Source organism: Geotrypetes seraphini, chromosome 2 (assembly GCF_902459505.1).
Source record: "Geotrypetes seraphini chromosome 2, aGeoSer1.1, whole genome shotgun sequence".
In the NCBI taxonomy this organism is placed as follows: Eukaryota; Metazoa; Chordata; class Amphibia; order Gymnophiona; family Dermophiidae; genus Geotrypetes; species Geotrypetes seraphini.
Genome location: NC_047085.1, coordinates 20,767,407 through 20,795,313, shown reverse-complemented (window position 1 = coordinate 20,795,313; position 27,907 = coordinate 20,767,407). Strand labels below are relative to the sequence as shown.

The 27,907-nt window shown below is 44.3% G+C and overlaps 1 protein-coding gene across 1 annotated transcript in view; it reads right to left on the bottom strand.

The window, feature by feature from the left end:
• Positions 1 to 22,989, bottom strand: part of LOC117353577 (serine/threonine-protein phosphatase 6 regulatory ankyrin repeat subunit A-like) — a 182,252-nt gene extending 159,263 nt beyond the window's left edge. Inside the window, exons 1-2 of the mRNA XM_033929680.1 lie at positions 22,843 to 22,989; positions 14,329 to 14,430 (exon numbers count right to left, since the gene is read on the bottom strand). Coding sequence (XP_033785571.1) covers positions 14,329 to 14,430; positions 22,843 to 22,989 — 249 coding nt within the window. The remainder of the gene's footprint in view (positions 1 to 14,328; positions 14,431 to 22,842) is intronic.
• Between the last annotated feature and the right edge of the window lie 4,918 nt (positions 22,990 to 27,907).

Here is a 27,907-nt window from a genome sequence, read left to right as displayed (position 1 = left end):
GTGTACAGTGGTGCCTCGCATAACGGCCGCCTCGCACAGCGAACGCTGCGCACAACGAACTTTATGTCTTGATTCGTACAACGGACTTCGTTTCACACAACGAAGTCGCCCGAGCTGCATCCTTCCGGGGTTCCTGCGGGGTTGGATCGCAGCGGGGTTGGTCGAGGGTAGTCTCCTTCTCCTTACCTGCCCTGTCGCAGCACACAGCCGAACGGAAATCTTCCCGATGTCAGCGCTGACGTCGGAGGGAGGGCTTAAGCAAAGCCCTCCCTTCCTCCGACGTCAGCGCTGACATCAGGAAGACTTCCGGTCGGCTGTGTGCGGCAGGGCAGGTAGGGAGAAGGCAATGGCGAACGAAAGAGGGGGGAGGGGGCGGTCCGCCCCGAAGAATGTGCACAGCTGGTCAGGTCCCCCGATCGACCGACAACAGGCCCGGCCGACAAACCTCCCTGCCCTGTAGCCGCGAATCTAAATTACCTCTTACAGCAGCTTCAATAATCCAGCTGCTGTAAGAAGGTAATTTAGATTCGCGGCTACAGGACAGGGAGATTTGTCCGACCGGGCCTGTTCTGTTGTCGGTCGGGTGCAAAAGCGCCACAAAGGTGGAGGCAGGGAGGGAGGAAAAGTGGAGAAGAAAAGACGCTTAAGGGGGGAGAAGGCCGCTGAAAGCACATGTTGGAGCAGGGGATGAGAGGGAGGGAGAGAAGGGGAAATATTGGACAAGGGCAGAAGGGATGCTAAATCATAGGGTGACAGGCAGAGAGAACAACAGGAAAAAGAGTGGAAGCAATCTTGAACCCTGAGGGTGAGGGAAGAGAGAGGTGGTGAGATGATTGATCATGGGGAGAGGGACAAAAGGGAATAGAGATGGGATAGGAAGATAGTGGAAGTAAAAGGACAGGGAGATGTATGTTTTTAGATGTATCTAAATAAAAATAATAACAAAAAATTTATCTTTTTTTATGTCATCTTAGCATATTTTATGCTACAGAACGAATTATTTTTTTTAACATGTATTGTTATGGGAAAACGCGTTTCACATAACGAACTTTTCGCATAACAAACTTGCTCCTGGAACCAATTAAGTTCGTTGTGTGAGGCACCACTTGTATATATGAAAAATGAATGGAAAAAATATTGTTACAATTAGTGCTATTATGGGGGCGGGCTCTGGGGTGGAGATGGGCGGGGTCTGGCCCACGACTTAGCCCAGTGTTCTTCAACCGTCGGTCTGCGGACCGGTGCCGATCCACAAAATAATTCTTTTATTTCCGCCGGTAAATAGGTCCAATCTGTGTCAAACTGTCTGTTGTAACTTCCTGGGTAACACATAACATAACTGTGTGTGTGTTGCTCTTTCTTACGATATACTTTCCTTTTTCCTTTCCCTGCATTTCTTCCCCTTTCCATACAAGAAAAAATACTTCACATTGTAGTTAGCAGACAAGATTTTACTTGAATTTGCCTTTCATACGTATATCATATTCTTTTTCTTTGTGGGTGAGTTATCTCCACCCCCACACAAACTTCATCTCTTCCTCCCTGAGCTCGAATTCTCACAAGAGTCGTCTTCTCACCTCTCCTTTCTCCGTCCCCCCTTTCCCCCCCCCCCCCAAGCTTCTCTTCCACCTCTCCTCCCCGGGTCTAAGCACCCTCCTCCTGTCCTCACAGCTACAGCTCATGAAGCTTGTTTGCAAATTTATCCCTCCCTTGAAAAAACCCGATGAGATTTTTGCGGACTCTGAGCCTTGGCTCATGAATTTTAGAGAAGGGTCTGCCCTTCAAAACAGAAAGGTTATGGGAGTAAACCACTGAGCCAAGCCTGCCAAGAATTCACTCCTGCCACTCGCTGCGTCTGCCCCCCAGTTCTTGTGATGGATGTCATGCTCTGAGGCTTTGCTGTTGTAAGTTTCTGCTATTAGGAAGGCTCCTTAGAATGAAGAAAAAAAAATTGTTAATGGTATTAGTACAAAAAAGTAAAAAGTTGTTTGGTCGAGTAAACGGTGTCATGATCATAAGAAAATAAGAATAGCCTTACTGGGTCAGACCAATGGTCCGTCAAGCCCAGTAACCCGTTCTCACGGTGGCCAATCCAGGTCCCTAGTACCTGTCCAAAACCCAAGGAGTAGCAACATTCCATTCAGAATCCTAAAGAATAGCAAGATTCTGGAATCCCAAAGAGTAACAAAAGATTCCGGAACCCCAAAGTAGCAACATTCCATTCAGAACCCCAAGGAGTAGCAAGATTCTAGAATCCCCAGAGTAGCAACATTCCATTCAGAACCCCAAGGAGTAGCAAGATTCCAGAATCCCCAGAGTAGCAACATTCCATTCAGAATCCTAAAGAGTAACAAAAGATTCCGGAACCCCAGAGTAGCAACATTCCATTCAGAACCCCAAGGAGTAGCAAGATTCTAGAATCCCCAGAGTAGCAACATTCCATTCAGAACCCCAAGGAGTAGCAAGATTCCAGAATCCCCAGAGTAGCAACGTTCCACGCTACCAATCCAGAACAAGCAGTGACTTCCCCCGTGTCTGTCTCAATAACAGACTATGGACTTTTCCTCCAGGAACTTGGCCAAACCTTTCTTAAAACCTTAACCGCTCTTACCACAACTTCTGGCAAAGATTTTGAGATTGTGATCGAAATGAAGAGCCTTAATCTCTTTAGTCTTTCCTCAAACGAGAGGAGTTCCATCCCCTTTATCATCTTGGTCGCTTTCTTTGAACCTTTTCTAGTGCCGACATATCTTTTTTGAGATAAGGAGACCAGAACTGAATGCAATACTCAAGGTAAGGTCTCACCGTTGAATGATACAGAAGCATTATAACATTCTTAGTCTGTTTACCATCCCTTTTCTAATAATTCCTAGCATCTTGCTTGCTTTCTTGGCTGCCACTGCACATTGGGCGAGTTTCAGCGCATTGTCCATGTTGACCTTCAATATAAAAATGGCAGGAAAGTCTCTTTCTCATGCGGCTTTAATTTTTTGCTTGTCATGCATTAAAATCCCGCATTAAGACACGTTAAAGCCAAAACTTAATGCGGTGTAGGAAAATGGCCACTATGTTTCTTTCTGATGGAATACTCCAGATCCCAAGGAGCCGCAGTGAGATTTGAACTTGGTTCTCAGCCCTGTACTGTAATCTTGGACTCCTCCTTGACGCCATAGTAAAGGGACGAACAATGACATATTTGCTATAGGGCCGGGTGCACTTGCTGAATAAGCACCAAATCCTCCTTCCAACGTCCGAAACAAGAGATCAAAGATTTTATGGGTGTAATGCCCAGGAGTGAGAAATGAGTCACTTGCCCGACAAAGTTTAGGAATGCGAGGAGAATAAAAACCGCAATTCCTCTTCCTCTCCCCCCCACCCCCCAGGAGGATGCACTGTACCAGCATCATCCCAATCTTAATTGGGATGCACAGGTGGCAGGGAGATTACCCCGATATCTAACTCTCCCCCAATAAAGGCACTTCCTAATTATGTGTCAGCTACAAACACAGCCCTGCGAATTGCCTGTATTAGCATTCTGGATCCTGAGTATGGGTGTTTGATTTTTTTCCCAGTCAGTTACCTGTAAAAGTGACTTTCACACCCATTGTTCAACTTCTTAGGAGTTCTCTGCTTCATTATATGATCCAAACCTAGGGCAGGATTTACTAAAGTCCCGAAATCTATCCGATTCGTGTCCTATCCGTTTCTGAGTCATTGTAGCCGATCGATTCAGTAAAGCTTGTCCGTGCAAATGATCCAATCGTAAACACACCGCTATTAGCGCTGAAACTGTATCCTTGTTGGTTTTGAAGCTCATAGCGCATGCGCCAGCTCTTTCGGACTTCACTGCGTAGAAATGGGGGCGTGGTTTAATCACGGACGTCATTAGTTATATCTGCCGTGAAGCACGAAGCAACAACTGGCGACACACATGCACGCAACAATCTAGCTGGGGGAGGGATAGCTGGTCCTTAAAAGTTATATTTGATTTAGGATATTTTTTTGTTATTTTGATATTTGAAATGTACAATGCGCAAGGAGAGCACGGGGTTAATCCGCGATTTTCCCACCCGAGATTCACTCCCGCGCTCGCTATGCGCATTCCAAAAAAAATAAAAAAAATATTTCTAACGCTTATGTACATGAAAGTTTACATATATTTAAAAGTTTAGATAGATTTTGGATTTTTGTAGGGCGAGATATATATTTTTAATGGGGTTCTTAACATGCACGCGTCAGTTGCTAGGCAGAAGTAGCCAGCGAGGATGTAAACTACTGGTCCTCAGCAGTCGTAACTTTTTGGACAGGAAAGGCCAGTTGGTTTGGACGAAATGATTTTATGAATCGACGCGTTAAGAAATTGACATGCCTTTTTACTCATTTGCATGCGCAGATCGGATCGGGTGCGGATGGGGTCTGGAGGAAGGTTAGTGAATCGAGCCGGAGTCGGAAAGTGAGCGCAAACCGAGCGGTACACGATGGGTTTGCTTAGTGAATCTAGTCCCTAGTGCAAACACATGCAGGGAGGAATCCTACCCGCAAGGAGGAAGCACAAGTGCTGGAACAAGTTATTTCCCCCCCCCCCCCCCCAAAAAAAAAAAAGTCTTCACTGAATGAAACAAGTTGTTTGGGAAGCACTAAAATGGCAGCCGTCCTTATCCATTTAGGTAATGTTTAGGACAGGGGTAGGCAATTCCGGTCCTCGAGAGACGGAGCCAGGTCAGGTTTTCAGGATATTCACAATAAATATGCATGAGATAGATTTGCATCTCCAGGAGGCAGTGCATGCAAATCTATCTCATGCATATTGATTGTGGATATCCTGAAAACTTGACCTGGCTCCGGCTCTCGAGGACTGGAATTGCCTACCCCTGGTATAGGGTTACCATATGGCTCCAGAAAAAGGAGGACGGATTGAAACATCCAGGTTTTACTTCCATTGTTTCCAGTGGAAGTAAAACCCGGAAGTCTCAATCCGTCCTCCTTTATTTGGAGCCACATGGTAACCCTAGATGTAGAACAGGGGTGTCAAAGTCCCTCCTCGAGGGCCGCAATCCAGTCGGGTTTTCAGGATTTCCTCAATGACTATGCATGAGATCTATTTGCGTGCACTGCTTTCATTGTATGCTAATAGATCTCATACCTATTCATTGGGGAAATCCTGAAAATCCGACTGGATTGCGGCCCTCAAGAAGGGACTTTGACACCCCTAATGTAGAAATAAAAGATTTTGTAACGTAGCCTAGAGTTTCCTTTGCATACGTCAGCGTTATCCATAGCTCTTTTGAATCCAGAGGATCTTAGCTCTAGAAAACTGGTCACAGTAAGAGGATCTGATATGAAGATTTAATAATAATAATAATAATAATAATAATAACAGTTTATATACCGCAGGACTGTGAAGTTCTATGCGGTTTACAATGGGGGGTTGATTGGGGTCATATGACAATTTATTTTGAAGGAATGCTAGAAATATTTATGTAAATATGATATTTGTAATTTATTTGAAATGAAATCTATTTGTATTACATTATTTCCTTTAATAAAATGTTATGAATGAAAAGATGTTACCAATTAAGTAGAATTAACAAAGTTAGAAGCTAGATATTAACAGTGCTAGAGATCAGTTACACTTCTCCCTCCCCATTCGTGGTTTCCGCACTCGCGATTTCACATAATCGCAATTTTTTTGGGGGGAGGGGGGAATCCCCCCCCCATATTTTTGCCTTCCCCCCGGCATTCCAGCCTTACCTGGTGGTCTAGCGGGCGTTCAGGGCATGAGCAATCTTCCTACGCTCCTTCCCCGTGTAGATCGCCAATAGGAAATAGCTGTGGGGAGTTCCCGTCGTAGTCTTGAGAGATTACGGGAACTCACGGCAGCCATTTCCTATTGGCGATCTGCACGGGGAAGGAGCGTAGGAAGATCGCTCCTGCCCTAAAAGCCCACTAGAACACCAGGTAAAGGCCGGGATGCTGGGGGGAATGCGGGAGGGAGGCGGGGGTGGGTCAGAGCCAGACCAGAAGATATTTGCGGTATTTCCCCATTTGGGGTCCGGCTCTGCCCCTATCCCCCTCGAATAACGAAGGAGATGTGTATTGTGGAATAAGATTGTACATGTCAGTTGCCTAAATACTTCAGAAACAGGTATGTTTTTAGGTACCCCATAAGTAGTAGACGTGAGCAGTTGTTCCAGATCTTTGCCCCATAATGCTGACTGATGTGAGAGAAGATGTTGATGGTGTTTTTTAAATTTACATCCTCTAACCGGTGGGGAAGCAAAATTCGAGTGTGAGCTTCTCTTATGTCTGTTGTTTGAGAAAGAGAAGAGGTCAGTTATATATTTAGGGGCTAAACCGAATAGTGCCTTAAAGCAAAAGCCCGCAACTTGTTTATAGAGCTGTACTTCTACAAAATTATACGCGCCCAGCCGCTGTGTCTCGGCCATTATTAAAACAACTGACAATTGCCAGGCCAGTCACATGGTAGCGTGCTTCCAAATGGGCTGGCGGCCAGGGCTAAGACAAAGCTACCCAGCTGAGATATGACGGAGGGGAGGCTCAGAAGCTTCAAGAGCGAAAGAGAGCTAGCTGGTACGGCAGAAAAAAAAAAAAAAGTGTGTTTATTGAGAGGTTCCCAAGGCACCGTGAGGGGTTGTACAAATTTGTACTGATGGTCGATTTTCTACTGCAAAACACCTAAAGGAAACACTATCGCTTTATATGGGCTTTCTCGCGGAAACCTGGCTTCGAGCAATTTCTGCTGTAACTATTTGGCATTTTCGCCATTTTGATTCCTTTCGACTGGAATGTGCCTAGGTCTCATCTTGCCCGAAGTTCTCAAAAATGAAAACTTACATTTCCCTCTCTCAGTGGTAAAAACAGAACCTTTAAGAGATTTACACTACCCCCTCCCCATTCACGGTTTCAGTAATCACGATTTCACATATTTGTGATTTTTTGGGGAGGGGGAAAAAAGAAAAGGAAAAAAAAAAAAATCCTTAAGTCTTCCCCCCGGCATCCTGGTGGTCTAGCGGGCTTTCGGGGCAGGAGCGATCTTCCTTTGCTCCTGCCCCGTGCAGATCGCCATTAGGAAATAGCTGTAGGGAGTTCCCGTCGTAGTCTCGAGAGACTACGGGAACTCACAGCAGCCATTTCCTCATGGCGATCTGCACGGGGCAGGAGCGTAGGAAGATCTCTCCTGCCCCGAAAGCCCGCTAGACCACCAGGTAAGGCCGGGAAGGCGGGAGGGAGGCGGGGGTGGGTCAGAGCCAGATATTCGCGGATTTTCGCTATTCGCGGTCCGGCTCTGCCCCTATCCCCCGCGAATCCGGAGGGAGAAGTGTAGTTATTCTTTTGCGTTTTAAATTAACCGAATTCTGGAACGCTTTACCGCTTACCTTAAGAAGTTTAGGTTCTTTTGCTTTATTCCGGAAAGTTCAGAAAGCTTTTTTGTTTGCTAAACATTTTGGAAATTAACCATTTCAGTTTACTTTCTCGTGTCAAATTTATGTATTACGTTTTACATTATTGTAAACTGAGTCGAGCTCCTCTTGGTTGACGACTCGGTCTACGAAACTAACGGCCTCTTTTATAAAGCCGAGCTAGCGGCTGCCGTGAGGCAATAGCCCCGAAGCCCTTTAAATCTCTATGGGCTTTTTTATTTTCTGAAAGTTTGAAGAATCTGTCCCTCTCTACTCTCTCTATGCCCTTCATGATCTTGTATGTCTCTATCATATCCCCTCTAAGTCTTCTCTTCTCCAGGGAAAAGAGTCCCAGTTTTTCCAATCTCTCAACGTATGAAAGGCTTTCCATCCCATTAATCAGTTGTGTCGCTCTCCTCTGAACTTTCTCGAGTAACACCATATCCTTCTTAAGGTACGGCGACCAATACTGGACGCAGTACTCAAGATGCGGACGCACCATTGCCCGGTACAGTGGCAGGATAAGTTCTTTCGTTCTGGTTGTAATACCCTTCTTGATTATACCTAGCATTCTATTCGCTCTCTTAGCGGCCGCTGTGCACTGTGCCGTCGGCTTCATTGTCATGTCCACCATTACCCCCAAGTCCCTTTCTTGGGTACTCTCAGTCAATAACATCCCTCCCATCGTATAATTGTACCTCGGGTTTCTGCTTCCCACATGCAATACTTTACACTTCTCAACATTGAACTTCATCTACCATCTCTCTGCCCATTCCCCTAGTTTGTCCAAGTCCCTTTGCAATTCTTCGCAGTCCTACTTTGTCCGAGCTCCACTAAATAGTTTGGTGTCGTCTGCAAATTTTATTATCTCACACTTCGTCCCTGTTTCTAGATCATTTATGAATATATTAAAAAGCAGCGGCCCGAGCACCGAGCCCTGCGGAACACCACTCGTGACCTTTCTCCGGTCTGAGTAGTGGCCCTTCACCCCTACCCTCTGTTTCCTACCCTTTAACCAGTTTCTGATCCATCTATGCACGTCTCCGTCCACCCCATGGTTCTTCAGTTTCCGGAGTAGACGTTCATGAGGCACCTTGTCAAAGGCTTTCTGGAAATCTAGGTATATGATGTCTATGTGGTCTCCTCCGTCCATCTGTTTGTTAATTCCCTCGAAGAAGTGCAATAAGTTAGTCAGGCACAATCTCCCTCTGCAGAAACCATGTTGGCTGGTTATCAGAAGTTCGTTTTTTCAAAATGTTCATCGATGTTTTCTTTTATCAGTGCTTCCGCCATTTTCCCTGGAACCGAGGTCAGACTCACCGGTCTGTAGTTTCCCGGGTCACCTTTTAATCCCTTTTTAAAGATGGGCGTAACATTGGCTATCTTCCAGTCCTCCAGAATCACACCTGTTTTCAGAGATAGGTTGCAAATTTGCTGTAGTAGTTCCGCTATTTCCTCTTTTAGTTCCTTCAGAACCCTTGGATGGATTCCATCCGGACCGGGGGATTTGTCTGTTTTTAGTTTTTCTATCTGCCTGTGCACATCATCAAGGCTCACTTCCATGGATGTTAACTTTTGAGCTTGATTTCCATTGAAGATTTGTTCAGGTTCCGGTATGTTGATTGTGTTTTCGCTTGTAAATACAGACGAAAAGAACATGTTAAGTCTTTCTGCGATCTCTTTTTCTTCCTTCACCGCTCCCTTCCGGTCTCCGTCGTCCAGTGGTCCCACCTCCTCTCTAGCCGGCTGTTTCCCTTTAACATATCTAAAGAACGGCTTGAAATTTCGTGCTTCCCTGGCTAGACTCTCCTCATACTCTTTCTTAGCTTTTCGAACCACACGGTGGCATTCTTTTTGATACTTCCTGTGCTCTTTCCAGTTTCTCTCAGATTTGTCCTTTTTCCATTTCCTGAATGAATTTTTCTTATTGCCTATCGCTTCCTTCACTACTTTAGTTTTCCCACCGGGTCTTTTGTTCGACTCTTGTTGCACCCTTTTCTGAATCTGGGGATATATAGATTTTGCGCCTCGCTCACCATGTCCTTGAAAAAGGACCAGGCATGTTCTACTGTTTGCCATTTCTTGGAAGTGTTCCTAAGTTTCTTCTTTCCCATTCCTCTCATTGCTTCATAGTTTCCCTTCCTGAAGTTGAAAGTTGTCGCTATGGTTCTCTTTCCTTTCGGTATTCCTACTTCAACCTTGAACTTGATCATATTATGATCGCTGTTTCCCAACGGTCCCACTACTTCCACTTCCTTTGCAGGTCCCCTTAACCCATTTAGGATTAGATCCAGAATGGCATTTCATCTCGTTGGTTCTCTAACAAGCTGCTCCATGAAGCAATCTTGTGTAGCCTCCAGGAATTCTATCTCCCTAGCGCATTTTGAGCTTCCAAGACTCCAGTCTATCCCGGGATAGTTGAAGTCTCCCATAATAACCGTGTTACCGCTTTTGCATTCTCGCTTCATTCTCTCCAGCCCATCCTCCACCAAACGGCCATATACAGACCCAGACCGTGCAAGTCTGCCCAGTACTGGCCTTAGTTCAATATTTAATCTTATTTTCTGATTCTAGATCCTTTGTGTTCATCCCACGCTTCTTTGAACTCAGTCACAGTTTTACTCTCCACCACCTCTCTCGGGAGCGCATTCCAGGCATCCACTACCCTCTCCGTAAAGTAGAATTTCCTAACATTGCCCCTGAATCTACCACCCCTCAACCTCTATCTATCCCGTCTGGTGAAGGAAAAGAAATGAGGGCTATAGAATGTATTAGACGCCTGTATTTCAGTTAATTTAGCTTCTTATGTTAGTTTTCTTCAATTTTCCGTTTAATATTACATCATGGATGTTATTATTGTGGACTGGAGCTGATTTAAGCTAATATTTGCTTTTTGAAATGTTTTTTTTATTATTTCTTTTTATTTTCTTTGCTTTAAGTCGCTGTCTGCACAAGTTCAATCTTGAATTGTATATTTTTAAACTTATAAATAAATAGAATTAAATGAAAAATGAAAAGAAACTTCTAATTAGAGATCGGTGTTCAGTGAAATTAAAGCTATAACGAGAAGGCATCTTTAAACAAGCAGCTTTTCAGTTTCCCTTTAAAGCGGTCAAGTAATTTTTCCTTTAAAGCGGTAATGGTGTTATCCACCTAGACGTTTGATAATCGGGCTACCAATGTTTTAAATAAACGCAGAATCACGCTTAGTAGTGATCTATTCCAACACCCGTTCTTAAGTGCAGTTGATAGAATCCAGCCCTAAGGGGCCGATTCTGTAAGCGGTGCCTGCCACGGGAGGCGCCTTCACAGCAGGCGCCTGCCGCGCGTCAATCGCCGACAGGCGCCGAGTCCGGAGCCGAAGCTTGACAGGGCCCTACGCCGAGGTTTCGCAGGCCTACATTTCTGGCGCTTAGGGTCCTGTTAAGATCACTTCCGGCGACACGCCCACTTCTGGGCTTTGGCGTCACTAGGCACCACTAGCTGCCAGGGTCCTAGGCGCCGGTCTCGCACCTTTTTTTTTTTTGGCGATTACTTTTTAAATTGGTTTTAAATGACGCAATTTCCGCGTCATTTTGCACCAATTAAAACAATTAAGTTAGGCGGCAGTCGGACGCCTCCTGCCGCCACACTTTCAGCATCCCGACGAGAATCCAGGCCTAAGTGCTTAACGTGCTTTAAGAGAAGGGTCCCTAAATGCTGTTTTTATTTTTATATTTATTTATTGAACCAATATGTTATGTAATGTTTATTATCATTTGTTATACCGCATACACCAGATTACAGACCTCAGCGGTTTGCATTCTACATAATATTCCATATCAAAGAAAAATCAAATCTATGTTTCTGTGTTTTATTAAGTTATCATTAGGTGGGTGGATAGGGGGAGAAATTAGTTGGTTATGTACATTTGAAAGTTAAATGTGCTTATATTGACTTATTATATATGGTATATTTATGTATTTCACTATTGAAGATTGTAAAATCAATAAAGATTTTTTTTTAAAAAAAAGAAAATTCAATTCCTAAAGAGAGCTGAAGAAAAGAAATGATAATGACAAAATAAAGCATCAAGGCACAAACCAAGAAGAATCAAACAAAAGAAAGGACAGAATTAGGCCACCCCCAACAAGGAAAGATATAAAACAAATCCCATTCAGTCTCCACAGTATCTGATACTGCCATTTTGAAATGTAAAATAACATCACGGTGGTTTTAGTGCCAGGACAATAAACCGCTAAAAACACAAATTCAGCCAGGATGAAAAGAAAAATGAGGAAATCAAACAAGGTGGGGCAGGAATAGCTTGGCAGGGTATCAGGTCAAAAGCGCGCCGGGACAAAGGCGCACGCAGACAATTGAGCGCGGTGCGGAGGCGCACGCCGAAGAAAATTACTGTTTTTAGGGGCTCCGACGGGGGGGGGGCATGGGGGGAACCCCCCCCACTTTACTTAATACATATCACGCCGCGTTGTGGGGGCATTGTGGGGGGTTTGGGGGTTGTAACCCCCCACATTTTACTGAACACTTTTTCCCTGATTTTAGGGAAAAAGTTAAGTTTCCAGTAAAATGTGGGGGGTTACAACCAGTGTTCCCTCTAAGCGGGCGGGTGTTGTGAGCAAACTTTTTTCACTGTGAGCTAAAAATATCGGGCGCCAGCAAGTTATGAGCCAAATAAATATGTTGCTTTCTACCACAGAACTTCCTTACGTTTGTATGGAATCTATCCCCTTTCAACTTTAGAGAGTGCCCTCTCGTTCTCCCTGCCTTAGCTACTAAGTCTATTCCCTTCAGTACCTTGAATGTTTCTATCATGTCCCCTCTCAATCTCCTCTGCTCAAGGGAGAAGAGGCCCAGTTTCTCTAATCTTTCGCTGTACGGCAACTCCTCCAGCCCCTTAACCATTTTAGTTGCTCTTCTCTGGATCCTTTCGAGTAGTACCGTGTCCTTCTTAAAGTACCAGTGCTGGACGCAGTACTCCAGGTGAGGGCGTACCATGGCCCGGTACAGCAGCATGATAACCTTCTCTGTCTCTTCAGTCCAGCATCTGCCCCTTCCATTCACTGTCTGTCTTTCCCTGCCATCTCTCCTCCTGCCCCCCCCCCACCCCCCAATTTGGTCTAGCATCCATCATCTTCCTTCTGTTCCCCTCATGGTCTGGCATCTCTATCCTTCCCTCCCCCCTGTGGTTTTTAGCATATCTCTCTTCTCATTTCCTCCACTCAGATCTGATCATTCTCTGCTCTCTCTTCCCTTTTCTTCTCTGGTCTTCCTTCTCTATTTTCTGCCTCCATCTAAATTAAATTCTTTCTTACTATTTAGTCCCGTTTCCCTCTTTTCACTGTGTCTACACACAGCTTGTCACCCCCTTCCCTCACCCCTCCATTATCTTACTATTTTCTTCCCCCTTTATTTATCTCCTCCTTCCATCCAGTATGTGTTCTTTCCCCACTTCCATTCAGCATCTGCTCTCCCTTCTCAACTGACATCCATCTGCCTTCTGCTCTCTCTCCCTTCTTCTCACTTCCATCATCTGTCCCCTTCTCTCTCTCTCTCATCTCCTCCATTCCATCATCTGCCCCTTCTCTCTCTCTCTCTCTCCCCCCCCCCCAACTTCCATCATCTGCCCCCCTTCCCCTCACCTTTGTGGGTCACTTTCTTTCCCCTGAGGGTGGCTCATGTCACAGGGGAAGCTTTGGCCGAGCAGAACCGCTTGATTGACAGTGGAACTTACTTGATTGATGTCGATGCTGGGGCCCGTTGCCGTTTGAAGGAAAAAAAAAAAGGTGGAAAAAAGGAACCTGTAAAGGCGAGAGGAAGGGAAACCTCCAGGACAGCTGCTTTTTGCCCTCCTTCAGCGGCCCAAGAGTTCAGACCAGCAGCGGCAGCTCTGTATGCTTTTAACTGCCGGGACTCCTGCCTTCCACCGCGTTTGCCTCCTGCCTTGTCTCCGCACCTCCAGACCAGCAGCGGCAGCTGTGTATGCTTTTAACTTCGGCACAGAGCTGCCCCTAATCAATAGTTTAGCGCGGTTTCATGAGGCAGCCTCGGGGCCTTTGATAGCCGGCCCGCTTCGATGATGCGATGTGGGCCGGCCTAGCAAAGGCCCCGAGGCTGCCTTATGAAACCGCGCTAAACTATTGATTAGGGGCAGCTCTGTGCCGAAGTTAAAAGCATACACAGCTGCCGCTGCTGGTCTGGAGGTGCGGAGACAAGGCAGGAGGCAAACGCGGTGGAAGGCAGGAGTCCCGGCACAGCGACTGCAACAGGAAGTTGCAAGTCAGCTGACGCCGGCCTTTCGTTGCGGCGGGGACCGAATCCTTCGCGGACCGGCAAGATTTTGTTTGCGGACCGGCGGTTGAAGAACTGTGCTCTACACTGTGTGCGCTGTGACGAGAAACATGTGCGCTGCGAGGTAATATTTTGTGCGCGTGCGCACGTCAACGCAGCTTAGCGGGAACACTGGTTACAACCCCCCAAACCCCCCACAACGCCGCCGCGATCTGTATTAAGTAAAGTGGGAGGGCTCCCCAACAAAACTCCCCGTTGGAGCCCCTAAAAACAGTAATTTTCTTCGGCGCATGCCTCCGTCTTGCGCTCAGTTGTCGGCGCGCGCCTTTGTCTTCCGCGATTATGTCTATGAACCCTTGGCAGAGGCTTTGGTGGAGATGGAGAGCTGAGATGGTCGAGAGAGGCAAATTCTGAAGCCACCTAGGGCAGCGACAAACCTTGCATCTGACCTAGCTGCCTGAAATCTCTAAGCCCGTAAGACACAGCCTCAGGTTTCTACATGTTTGCGTCTCTGCTGCACCCGCAAACATTTGTCTCTAGCTTTGATATCTTACTCGTGCTGCTCCTACACTTCCACAGGCTCTGAAGATCCAAGGAGAAGCTCCTGGGTTCTTACCCTTGTCTGATCACAAAGATTGACTCCCAGTTCGAGAAATCTCTCGACGATTGACAGCCGGTTCTCTCGCACAGCAATCATGAAGGGGGTCAAACCAAATTCCTAAAGATGAAAAAGAATCAAGATTGAGGTTTCAACAGACAACATGATGATAGTGATAAGTAAAAAAACTGATATTTCTACACTGTTGCTATTTCAAAAACAAGGGCAGGGCTTTCCAAATCTGTCTTGGTAGCCTTACAATCAGTCAAATGTTCAAGATATCCACCATGAATGTGCAAGAGAGAAATATATATAGGTTACATATCTACGGTAAGTTTATCTCATGCATATTCATGGTGGATATCCAGAAAATCTGACTGTGGCCTCAACAGGATAGTTTTTTAGAAGCCCTGACCAAATAACACCATTCAAGGGGGACAGACTGTGGCGTTTCTGGTTTTAGCCCCAGTTCATAAATGGGGTTTAGGTCCGATTTTGCTAAGATTCACAGAACTACTGTATATCTCCATGCATGCAGTGAGTAACCAGGCCTGGATTTGTCATCCTTGATGTGTGAGTGTGAAGCTACAGTATACTGTCACTTGACTCCCGGAAACTACAAAATACACAGGACTCCGATTCATGTGTCTTGGCCTGTCAGCCTATTTCCTTTTTCTCTTTTGGGGGCCTGGCAGTCTCATAAGAATAGCCTTACTGGGTCAGACAAAAGGTCCACCAAGCCCAGTAGCCCGTTCTCACGGTGGCCAATCCAGATCCCTAGTATCTGGCCAAAACCCAAAGAGCAGCAACATTCCATGCTACCGATCCAGGGCAAGCAGAGGCTTCTCCTATGTCTTAATAACAGATTATGGACTTATCCTCCAGGAATTTGTCCAAACTTTTCTTAAAACCAGCTACGCTATCTGCTTTTACCACAACCTCTGGCAATGCGTTCCATAGCTTAACTATTCTCTGAGTGAAAAAATATTTCCTCCTATACCACAAGCTTGCAAGCCAATCAGCACTTGCCCTATCTTATTCATTGATACTGATGAAATAGAATCTGAGCCTTCATTACTGGGTATTTTCCCATTTTAGTTAGCGTAATGTTTGTCGAAGTGTGTGGGCGGGATTTGAGCCGCCTGGGCCAATCAGATCCTAAGGCCAGCATTCAATGGCTCTCTCCTGCCCGATCCTGTTGGGGAGTTCATGGGTGCCGCAGGGCAGGAGGGCTTGGGTTCCTTCCTGCCCTAATCTTCATTGGGGGTTTGGGGGTACCGCAGGGCAGGAGGGCTTGGGTTCCTTCCTGCCCTGATTGTTGTCGGGGGGAGGGGGGGTGGATCGTGTCAGGGGAGATGAGCCATCTCTCCTGCTGCGATCATTGCTGTAGGGGGTAGGCAGGTTGCTGGGGCCGCTGAGCTGATCACAGCAGCCACAATCAGCTCAGCGGCCCCTTTTCGGCACTTATACCTGTTTTGACTTGGTCTTTGTCAAAACGTGTAAGTGCTGACTAGGCAACCTGCCTAAAGTTTTGGTTATAACTGCTGCACGCCTAGGTCTAGCTCGGCCCACCTCCCTCCCACTGCCCGCCCTTTCCCCTCCTCTAAAAATGCCTCTTTTCTCTCTGTGCGTTTAGAGGCAGGGGAAAGGCCTAAGCTGGTTTTAGATACGTCTAAAACCAGCTTTGATTATGGGTACTTGGACGATCAGGTTTTTTGATCGTCCAAGTAGCTATTTAGGCCACTTTTTAGACTTTTTTTTTTATTATGAGCCCCTTAATGTCTTATTAAAGAAATGACAACTTTGCATGAGGTAAAACTCGTTATAGTTTCTAAATCTTTCCTTAATTGCTTCTGATCATTTCAGCTATACACAGCTGAAAGCAGTGCAACATTCAGAAAGTGAAAAACTATCTAAACTTCACTTTCTGCATGTTGCACTGTTTTCTGCTGTGTATAGCTGAAATTATTGGAAGCAATTAAGGAAAGATTTATAAACTACTAGCTGATGACCCGGCGTTGCACGGGTATTTAATTATAGCAATAACACTGTAAATGGATTCAAATAAAGATACTTTATAGTGGTGAATGAAATTATTTTTTAACAGCTTAATAAAAAGTACAATATTCAAATTATAATGTTAAATATTTGACAAAATGAATACAATACAACTAACGCAAAACGTGATTATAAACAACATTTTTAGTTTCACCTCCAGGAGCAAGAACATATAAATTGTTGGGTGAACCCACCCTTGAGCAAGCAACATAGAGTTGTGGGCCGAGAGACCCCCAGAACATATCACCCCAGGTAGTGAGGGATCTGCATACCAAGTTTCGTTAAAATCGGTCAAGCCGGTTTTGAATTACTGTGAGAATGGCAGCTTTTTACATTTTTTCCATTGACATGAATGGGTGATATCTGCTTATCTGTTTGTAGCTCCGCCCACGTGTGCAGGTGGGCCGCGAGACCCCCAGAACATATCAGCCCAGGTAGTGATGGACCTGCATACAAAGTTTCGTTAAAATCGGTCAAGCCGTTTTTGAATTACTGTGAGAATGGCAGCTTTTTACATTTTTTCCATTGACATGAATGGGTGAAATCTGATTTTCTGTTTGTAGCTCCGCCCACGTGTGCAGGTGGGCCGCGAGACCCCCAGAACATATCACCCCAGGTAGTGAGGGATCTGCATACCGAGTTTCGTTCAAATCGGTCAAGCCGTTTTTGAATTACTGTGAGAATGGCAGCTTTTTACTTTTTTCCCATTGACATGAATGGGTGAAATCTGATTTTCTGTTTGTAGCTCCGCCCACATGTGCAGGTGGGCCGCGAGACCCCCAGAACATATCACTCCAGGTAGTGAGGGATCTGCATACCAAGTTTCGTTCAAATCGGTCAAGCCGTTTTTGAATTACTGTGAGAATGACAGCTTTTTACTTTTTTCCCATTGACATGAATGGGTGAAATCTGATTTTCTGTTTGTAGCTCCGCCCACGTGTGCAGGTGGGCCGCGAGACCCCCAGAACATATCACTCCAGGTAGTGAGGGATCTGCATACCAAGTTTCGTTCAAATCGGTCAAGCCGTTTTTGAATTACTGTGAGAATGGCAGCTTTTTACTTTTTTCCCATTGACATGAATGGGTGAAATCTGATGTTCTGTTTTTAGCTCCGCCCACGTGTGCAGGTGGGCCGGGAGACCCCCAGAACATATCACCCCAGGTAGTTGGAATTACTGTGAGAATGGCAGCTTTTTACATTTTTTCCATTGACATGAATGGGTGAAATCTGATTTTAGGTTTGTAGCTCCGCCCACGTGTGCAGGTGGGCCGCGAGACCCCCAGAACATATCACCCCAGGTAGTGAGGGAGCTGCATACCAAGTTTCGTTCAAATCGGTCAAGCCGTTTTTGAATTACTGTGAGAATGGCAGCTTTTTATATTTTTTCCATTGACATGAATGGGTGAAATCTGATTTTATGTTTGTAGCTCCGCCCACGTGTGAAGGTGGGCCGCGAGACCCCCAGAACATTTCATCCCAGGTAGTGAGGGATCTGCATACCAAGTTTCGTTCAAATCGGTCAAGCCGTTTTTGCGTGATCGCGGCACATACACACATACACACACACATACATACATACATACCTCCGATTTTATATATATAGATAACGAGTTTTACCTCATGCAAAATTGTGATTTAGATTCTAAAGTATCAACTGCAAGAGACAAGATTTTGGTGTAGTCCTCAAGGATTTTTTGTAGAGGGGAGAATCAATATCCGACTTGTGCCTGGAAAACTTATCCAGTGGTCGCGTCTGCAACTGCCTTCAGCTCTCACCTCCTCCAGCACCGGACGCAACCGCCATCTTACATCAAGCAGTCACCGCCATGAGAGGTGTCGAATTTTGCGAGAGTCCATGAGATTACGTACACATGCACAAGCTGCACTGTCTCCAATGGTTACCTTAAGTTCTGGAACGTTGCCCGTCTCACTGCTGTAACTTCACGCCAAGCGCTTTCCTGCGTCTGTACGCGATTGTCCTCTGCACTCCGCCTCGCAATCGCGTACAGACGCAGGAAAGCGCTTGCGTGAGGTTACAGCAGTGAGGCGGGCAACGTTCCAGAACAATGGTAACGTACCGAGGGCCTCAAAATAGTACCCGGCGGGTCGCGAATTTGAGACCACTGCTTTAGGGTATTGTATTATCCAACAAAGCAAAACAAAATTATACGGAGAAACTCCTTCCACAAAAATGGGAAAAGTCTCATAACAATTTTTGAATGCCCTGGGCTGTAATAGGATATATGCAGCACCTAACACCGGCCCTGAGCATCCCAGTACCATTCCTTTACTGACTTTATGAAGTGAGAATAATTTTAGACAGCTGGTCACAGATATATTGATATCACCTACAATTTCTACAGACTGCAGGACAATATTGCTAATTAGATGGAATTAAGACATTTTATACTTCACACATTCCCAAGCAAACGCAGATGCTTTTAATATTTAATTCAATAATTTTAAGGCCAGTGATTTTATTATTCTATGTTTTAGCGTTATATGTTTCCCTATTGTGCTTTTCCTTTGTTTTGCTTTTCTTTAATCAATTGTATTTCAAAACCCTATCTTGCCTTATGTAATGAGAACATGTATTAATTAATTACCCGATGTTATTATTTAAGTTTGTATTGTTTGTCTCTCATTGAATGTATTTTAAAATGTTCATCGCTTAGAATTTGATTAAGCGATTAATCAAGAGAAATAATAAACTTGAAACTTGATCTCCATTTTTAAATGATGATATGCAATATTTTGTTTGTAATCATGTTTTCTTTGATTTAAAAAAAATAATAATAAAGCAAATGCAATGCAAATGATTTACAAAACACACACTTGGCCCATTATAAGCTTTTGGGGTAATAGACTGGACTGTTTGCATTTTAAAGACCCTCAAATAAGTTTCCATCCAAGATCCTACCACAGTAGAATACACCAAAAAAAAAATTTTTTTTCATTTAAAATTATTTTAGGGGACAATGTCCACCGTGTCTTGTGAGGTTTCCATCTGGTGCACAACTCCAGCAGGTCTCATGCCATGGATTAAAAACTACCCCGCCCCCTTTTACAAAACCATAAAAACCATAGCACGCTTTTTTAGTGCCGGCCGCAGCGGTAACAGCTCAGACGCTCATAGGCATTCGATGAGCATCGGAGCTGTTACCGCTGAAAACCACACTACAGTTTTGTCAAAAGGGGGGAGGGGTAAGAGAGGACGTTATCAATATGCACTACAATAAAGACATATTATTTTACTGTTTAAGCCCAGATATTAGTATCTTGGCATTATTGTATAAAATGGGACTTGTGTGTCAGAGCTGGTATTGTGACGTCATAATGCCTCATTCCACCAATGCCTAAGAGCCAACCTCATCAGTGATGTCACAATGGCTCGATTGTCTTACGCAGGGCGGGCCACGGAAAAGTAGCCCGCCTCCGGCGATAGTATGACAAGATGAACGAGCACGTGGATTGTTTTTATTCGCTTACCCACAAGTTACAACAGATGGTGAAAGTGGTCCCCGTTCACGTCTATGCACCTTCCACAATCACTATTCGCTGTTCCAGGGAGAACACCATCTTTCTGGCACCGCTATTAGAGGTGGGCTACTTTTCCGTGGCCCACCCTGTATTTGGCTCACTTTTATTAGGCTGTGATGTCAATTTCTTTTTTTCTTTAATTAAAGAGGGACATTATCAATAGTCATATCATATCAGTCAGTCTTATCATATCAATATTGAGAATAGTTCAAAATGCTGCGGTTCGACTGATATTTGGTCTGAAGAAAAAAGACCATATTAGTCCATATTATCGATTATTGCATTGGCTAGCGTTGGAAGCAAGAATACTATTTAAATTTTCTTGTATTTGTTTTAAGCTGATTTCAGGAGAGTCTTCAATTTATTTGTTCCCTGACTTTGAATTTTATAGGCCATCAAGGATTACGAGAAGCTCTAGCTTATTTACCTATCCTAAGCCAAATGGTGTTAGATATAAGACCTTTTTTGAAAGGACCTTAGTGTTTCAGGCAGACAAACTACAATGTTGGCTCGGTGAATGTCTTCATCAAGCCGTGTCTTACTGCTCTTTTCGAAAATTAGTAAAGTCTCCTTTGTTTGACAAATTTATCACATAATTAGGCCTTTTTAACATTGGAATCATTTTACCATTTTTAATCTTGGTTTTTTAATCTTATGATATGTATGTACTTCGCTGATTATTCGCTGATTATTCTGTAAACTGCCTAAAACACACCTGTTCCTAAAGCAACTGATCCACTCATCTCTCTCCCCTCAATAGCGATTAACTTGTCCTATTGATCACTTTCTCCTCAACAATGGATTTCCTGTCCTATTAATTTTATTTCTTCCACCCTCTTAAAGTCAATCAATTTGTACCTTTGCTTAATCTTTTGTAAACCGCATAGAACTTCACGGTATTGCGATATATAAACTGTTATTATTATTATTATTATTATTAGAACTCTTGGGTAATGGCGGTATAGAAGAATAAATTTATTATTATTATCATCGATAGGGGCTACCATTACGGTGTGCTATTTTGATTCCAGTTTTTAGTAACTAGGTCTCATTACATAAAATGGGACCCTGTGCTAATATAACATGAGTTGTGGCAAAATATCTCTTCCTAATGATAACTGCGCCCTTTCGTATGACAGGTTTCAAACTGTAGTAACCAGAGCTGATATTATGATGTCATAATGCCACATTCTACCAATGCCTAAGAGCCAACCTCATCAATGATGTCACAATGGCTTGACTGCCCTGTACTCAGTGGCGTAGTAAGGGGGGCGTGGGAGCGGTCCGCCCCAGGCGCTGTCTTGATGAGGGCGCAGGCACCCATTCTCCGCCCCCTTCTCCTCCCTCGCTCCCTACTGGCGCATGTGCTCGTTGGTTCTCTTCCTTCGTACCACGGCAACGTTTCTGGCACGAGCAGCAACCGCCAAGCTGCTGCCACGCCGCCACCAGCTCTTCCTCTGATGTCACTTCCCGGACCCACGCCTAGGAAGCTTGGGGGTTGCTACTCGTGCCAGGAACGTTACAAACGTACAGGGGGAGGGAAGTAGCGTGCGAGCGGCAGAAGGGGGCAGGGAAGGAGCATGTGGAGGTAGGTGGGGGTTGAGAAGAGTGCGGGGGAGGGGCACCACCACCTCGGGCGGCTCTCACTCTCGTTACATCACTGCCTGTACTTGGCACACGCTCAGTACATATAGCAGTGATTTTGATTTTTAGAGACATTTCTTTTTTTCTTTAATGAAGGGGGTAAGTTCACATGGGCTACTGTTAAGACATATTACAGTAGTTTATTGTTAACCCCAGTTATTGGTGACTAGGTCTTATAGCATGAAATGGGACCTATGCTAAAACAGCATGAACTAGTGGTAAGACATCTTAAGAATAAGAATAGCCTTACTGGGTCAGACCAATGGTCCATCTAGCCCATAAAAGAACATAAGAATAGCCTTACTGGTTAAGAACAATGGTCCATCAAGCCCAGTAGCCCGTCTTCAAGGTGGCCAATCCAGGACCCTAGTACCTGGCCAAAACCCAAGGAGTAGTAACCTTCCAGCATCTCAAAGAAGGGCAAGATTCTGGAACCCCAATGAGAACAACATTCCGGAGCTAAGATTGTGATGTCATAATGCCTCATTCAATAGTGCCTCAGAGCCAACCTCATCAGTGATGTTAAAATGGCTTCATTATCCTATACTTGGCTCACGTAAGAACATAAGACTAGCCTTACTGGGTCAGTCCAATGGTCCATCAAGCACAGTAGCCCGTCTTTAAGGTGGCCAATCCAGGTCACTAGTACCTGGCCAAAACCCAAGGAGTAGCAACATTCCAGCATCTCAAAGAATATCAAGATTCCGGAACCCCAATGAGAGCAATATTCCAGAGCTGAGATTGTGATGTCATAATGCTTCCGAGCCATCCTCATCAGTGATGTTACAATGGCTTCATTGTTCTACAATTGGCACACGTAAGAGCATAAGAACAGCCATACTGGGTCAGACCAATGGACCATCTAGCCCATAAAAGAACATAAGAATAGCCTTACTGGTTAAGACCAATGGCCCGTCAAGCCCAGTAGCCCGTTCTCACGGTGGCCAATCCAGGTACCTAGTATCTGGCCAAAACCCAGGAGTAGCAACATTCCATTCAGAATCTCAAAGAGTAGCAACATTCCATGCGGAATCCCTAAAGAGTAGCAATATTTCATGTTACTGATCCAGGGCAAGCAGTAGCTTTCCCCATGTTTTAATAACAGACTATAGACTTTTCCTCCAGGAATTTGTCCAAACCTTTCTTAAAACCAGCTACGCTATCCGTTCTTACCACAACCTCTTATAACTGCAGCCCACATAGATAACTCTACCCCTAAGTGGGATACTGTTGGATCTGCTCTGATCTCTGGGATGTCTTATCTTATGCCGATGATAAACATTACGCACTTGTTCGTTTTGGAAGGTGTCCAGGTCTCCCTTCTCGATGCCTTTGAGAGTTTGTTCTAGTGCAATCCACTCCCCTCTGGTGGCCAACTGCAGCACCTTACTAGCCGAGTCCAGACTGCTGAAGGAACTCTTCTCGGATTCTGACATTTTCCTCTAGGTTGTTTTTTTTTTTTAAAGTTTACATCCAAATAATTTGATCTTCCCAATTCTGGTTCATTTCAGCAGGAATTGTGGTCCCATTTTTGCAGCCTCTATTTACGCTGTACATTTTTCTCCGACTGTTTCTGTCTGTGTCTTAGTAGGAGGTAGAAAAAGTTGTTTTGGTCTCTCCTCCCCACTTTCTATTGACTCAAACGCTTCCAATCAAAGGAGGCCCCTTATGCTGACATGCTGGTTAAACTTTTCTAACTCTTCCTTTGTGTCCCTGTTACCTTGGAGTCAGCTTCTGGGGAGTGGGGGGGGGGGCAGAATCCTGCCTTTTGCTGCACTTTAAAAGGACTCTTTCATCAGCCTTTTCAGCTTGCTTGCAAATTATTGTTAGGGATTTAAAAGATCCAATAAAGGGGCAAATAATTCAGATTCCAAAGTCTGCCGGTAGCAGAAGTTATGAACCAGATCTTACAAATACATTTAACTCTTTACTTTCCTAGAATTTAATTAATAGAGTCAATTTGAACTTTTCTTCCAGAACTGGAGAAGTGTACGGTACTGTATATAAATTGTCTACAGCTTTTATAAAGGTGTGATTTTTATGCTTGTGATGTATTTTACCTCTAAGGACAAAAATCATACACAGGGCTGGAGGTGATCTCAAGATGTCATCAAATTCACCTCTTCCCTTCATCATCCCTCAGTCAGGATCTTTAATCTATCCCTAATCTACCCTTAAAGACCACCGTGATGAAGACTCATCACCTCCCCAGCAACCTATTACATTACATTACATTACATTACATTAGGGATTTCTATTCCGCCATTACCTTGCGGTTCAAGGCGGATTACAAAAGGTTAAATTAAAAACAGAGTTACAATGATTAGCTAGTGAGGTAGGTTGTAGATCTTATAGACATTTAGCGGGTTGTTGAGGGTGAGGTGGTTTGTAGTAGAGTTGATAGGTGGTCAAAGTGGAGGTTCTTTTGTTATTATTAGTGAGTAATGGTTAGATTGATCGTCAGTTTTGGTGTTACTAAGAGGTCGTGATGTTATTGCTGTTTCAGGAATTTCTTGAAAAGTGTGGTCTTTATTTCCTTTCTGAATGTCCTATAGTCTGGGGTGGTCATCAGAAGGTTGGAGATTTGGTTGTCCAGTCTTGCGGCTCGAGTGGCTAGTAGGCCGTCGTGTAGTCTTGTTCTTTTTACTTCCTTGATTGGGGGGGGTATGAATGGGGAGTGCGTTTTTCTGTGTCTGGTAGTGGGTGCTTGGATAAGGCGATTGTTCAAGTATGATGGGCTGTCTCCGTGTATGGTTTTAAATAATATGCAGTAGAATTTGAATTGGATTCTTTCTTGGATTGGAAGCCAATGTGAGTTGATGAAGGCGTCCGTAATGTGGTCATGTTTTTTCAATGAGTATATGAGTCTCAAAGCTGTATTTTGGATTGTTTGGAGTTGTCTAATCATAGTTGCAGGGCAAGGAAGGAAGAGGATGTTGCAGTAGTCCAATATACCCAGTATTAGAGATTGTACTATAAGTTGAAATTGTGTTCTTTCAAAGAATTTTCGGACTTGTCTCAGGTTTCTCATGATTGCGAATGATTTCTGAATTGTTTTATTTATTTGCGGTTGCATAGTGCAGCATCTGTCTATGGTCATGCCAAGTAGTTTTATGGTGGTTTGGATGGGATATTTGATTGCGTTTATCTCTAAGTTGGTTGTGGTTTGGATCTTGTCATTTTCGAGAAGGATGAATTTGGTTTTGTCTTGGTTGAGTTTAAGTTTGTGATTTTTCATCCAGGTTGTGACTGTTTCAAGTGTTTGGTGAAGTTTGTCTGTCATGGTAGGTTTGGAATGATCGTATGGGATGAGGATGGTGATGTCGTCCGCATAACTATAGGTGGTTATGCCCAGATTGTCCAGATGCGTTCCTAGAGATGCAGTGTAGAGATTAAAGAGGGTAGGGGATAGTGGAGATCCTTGTGGTACGCCGCAGGGGTTTGACCAGGATTCTGACTTTTCTTTGTTTGATTTTACACTGTAGGATCTGAGTTTTAGGAATCCTTCAAACCAGGAGTAAACTTTATCTGAAATACCCACTGCGTCTAAGATCTGTAGAAGGATGTTGTGATCCACTAAGTCGAATGCCGCAGTTAAGTCCAGTTGTATGAGAAGCATCTTTTTTCCTGTACTAAGGTGTTGTCTGACGGTATCCATAAGGGAGCCTAGTAGTGTTTCTGTGCTGAAGTTTGTTCTGAAGCCTGATTGCATGGGGTGGAGTAGGTTGTGGTCATCTATGTAATTGGTGAGGAGTTTAGCTACTATGCCTTCTATAATTTTGACATATAGCGGAATTGAGGCTATAGGTCTAAAGTTAGATGGGTGGTTTTGTGGTTCTTTTGGGTCTTTTTGGATTGGGGTGATGACGATTTCGCTGAGGTCAGCAGGGAATGTGCCTTCTGTGAGCGTGAATTGAATCCATTGTAGCATTATGGTGCGGAATTTTACACTAGCGGTGGTGAGGAGATATGAGGGGCAATGGTTGAGGTCACAGGAGGCATGACTGTATTTTTTGTAGAATTTGTTGAGTTCTGACCATTGTATGTTGGGGAATTGAGTCCAAATTCTGTCTGCTGCAGTTGCCTCTTTTCCTGAAGGGTGGATTGTGATTGTGTTTTGATGGGATGGGTTAAGGATGAGAGTGGCTCTGGTGTTGGTAATTTTGTTCTTGAAGTGTTCTGCTAAGAGGGTGGGAGATGGTAGGGGGGTGTTCGTGGTGGTTGTGTATGGTTTGGTGTCTGTTAATTCTTTCAGGATTTGGAATATTTTTTTGGAATCTTGGGTTTCCGTGCCTATGAGATTAGTATAGTAGTTTTTTCTCTTATCCCTTAGTAGGTTTTTGTATTGTTTGTTGATTTTTTTCCAATCGGTTTTTATTTGACCTTGGTTCTTTTTTCTCCATTTTCTTTCTAATCTTCTACACTGTCTTTTGAGTTGGAGTAATTCATTATCAAACCATTGGTCTGATTTCCTGCTGGTTCTGGTTTTGGTTTGTAGGGGGGCCAGATCATCGAGGATGTTGGTGGACACATTTTTCCAGTGGGAGATGAAGTTTTTTGGGTCGCAGTCTTGTATGGTTTCGTCTACTTTTGGCCAAAACGTGGTTGGGTCGATATGCTTGCGTGTGGTATATGTGGTTTTTTTTGATTGAGGTGTGTGTTTGGTCTTGGTCCAGTTGATGTTGAAGTTATATGTGTAGTGGTCTGACCATAGGGATGGGGACCATGTTCCGTTAGGTGTTTGGATTGCTGGGTTGGATGGTTGGTGAGTCATGAATGCAGCAATGTCTAGTTGATGACCTTTTTCATGGGTGGTTTGTGGGTTTAGGATCTGGAAGGATAAGGCATTGAGGAAGGATAGACAGTTATTTGCAGGTGTGGAGGTTGGGTCTTCTAGGTGTAGGTTTAGGTCTCCTAGGATGAGGTTGTATTCTGCTGTTAATGAGTTTTGGAAGATGAAGTTTTCAAATTCAGGTCTCACTGTGGTCCAGTTTCCTGGTGTTATGTAGCAGAGCAAGCAGTTAAGTGAGTTTTTTAGTGTTGGGTTTGTGAGGTGACATGCTAGGAAATCCATTTGCGGTGTGGATGTTTTTTCAATTATGTTTAGAGTTAGGGAGTTCTTGATTATTATAGCTAGTCCTCCTCCTCTTTTTTTTTCTCTGCAGGTTACTGTTATTTTGTATCCTGGCGGGCATACTTCTTTTATTCTAGGGTCTGTGTCTGAGGTTAACCAGGTTTCAGTGAGGAATAGGCAGTCTAGTTTTTCTGTTTTTATCCAGTTTTTTATGTTTTCTGTTTTGGGTCCTAGAGCTCTGATGTTGACATAGGCACATGTAAGGGAGGTCGTGTCAGTCTGAGGAGTGTGAGTTGTTTCCGGGTATATGAGTGTTGTGGGAGATGGATGAGATTTTGTTTTCGTAAGTGTTGATCTTCTATTCCACTGTATATATTCTCCAAGAGTAGAGAGGCTAATATTTCAATGTTGTCTGCATATGCACAGCCAGTAAGATGCAAAGATTGAACGAGGGTCAAGAGGGGAGCTAAGAAAATGTTGAATACAACTGGTGCCGAAATGAAACTTACGGGGCAGGATTGACATGGCTTTGATTCTGTTTTTATCACAAAGTACTGTATGTGGCTCATTTAAAAAAAACAAAAAAAAAAGCTAAGGGGCTCATAATCAAAAAATAAATACATCCAAAAAGCGTCAAAGGTTGGCACTTGAACGTTCTAATCACTAGGACGTCCAAGAACCGATTTTCAAAACCAGAGACTGAGAGAGTTTGTTGGGAGGCGTGTTGTGGACAGGTTTTTGGCATGCTTAGACTTTGGTGTCCTGCACCTATAAAGTTTCTTAAGTACCTTGAGGGGTGGGCTAATGAACCATAGAGAGAAGGACCCAGGCCCATAAGCCACTCTATTCACTACATTCATTGTGGAAAATGTGAGGCCACCAAACCCTACTTTACTGCCATATAGATGGCACCTGCAGCCATAAGGGCTATTAGGGTTGTAGACAGGTAGGTATAGTGTGTTTTGAGGGGGGGGGGGTTTGGGAGGGGACTCGCCATAACCTATAAGGGAGCTCTGGTGGGATGTTTATGTGGCACCCTTTAAGTGAAGTTCACAGCAGTGCTCTGTAAGCTGCCCCAGTCCATCACAATGCTGGCCCCTTTCATGTCCAAATGGTTTTGTTCTGGGCGTTTAGAACTTAGACAAATTTTTGGTTGAAAATGTGGTATAAAGATAGATGTGCTGGCGGTCTGAACGATCAATGGCCTGGACATCCAGATAGATGATTTTCGTAAAATTCTAGACAAATTTTTCGAGAATGGACATTTTTCCTCTGCTGAC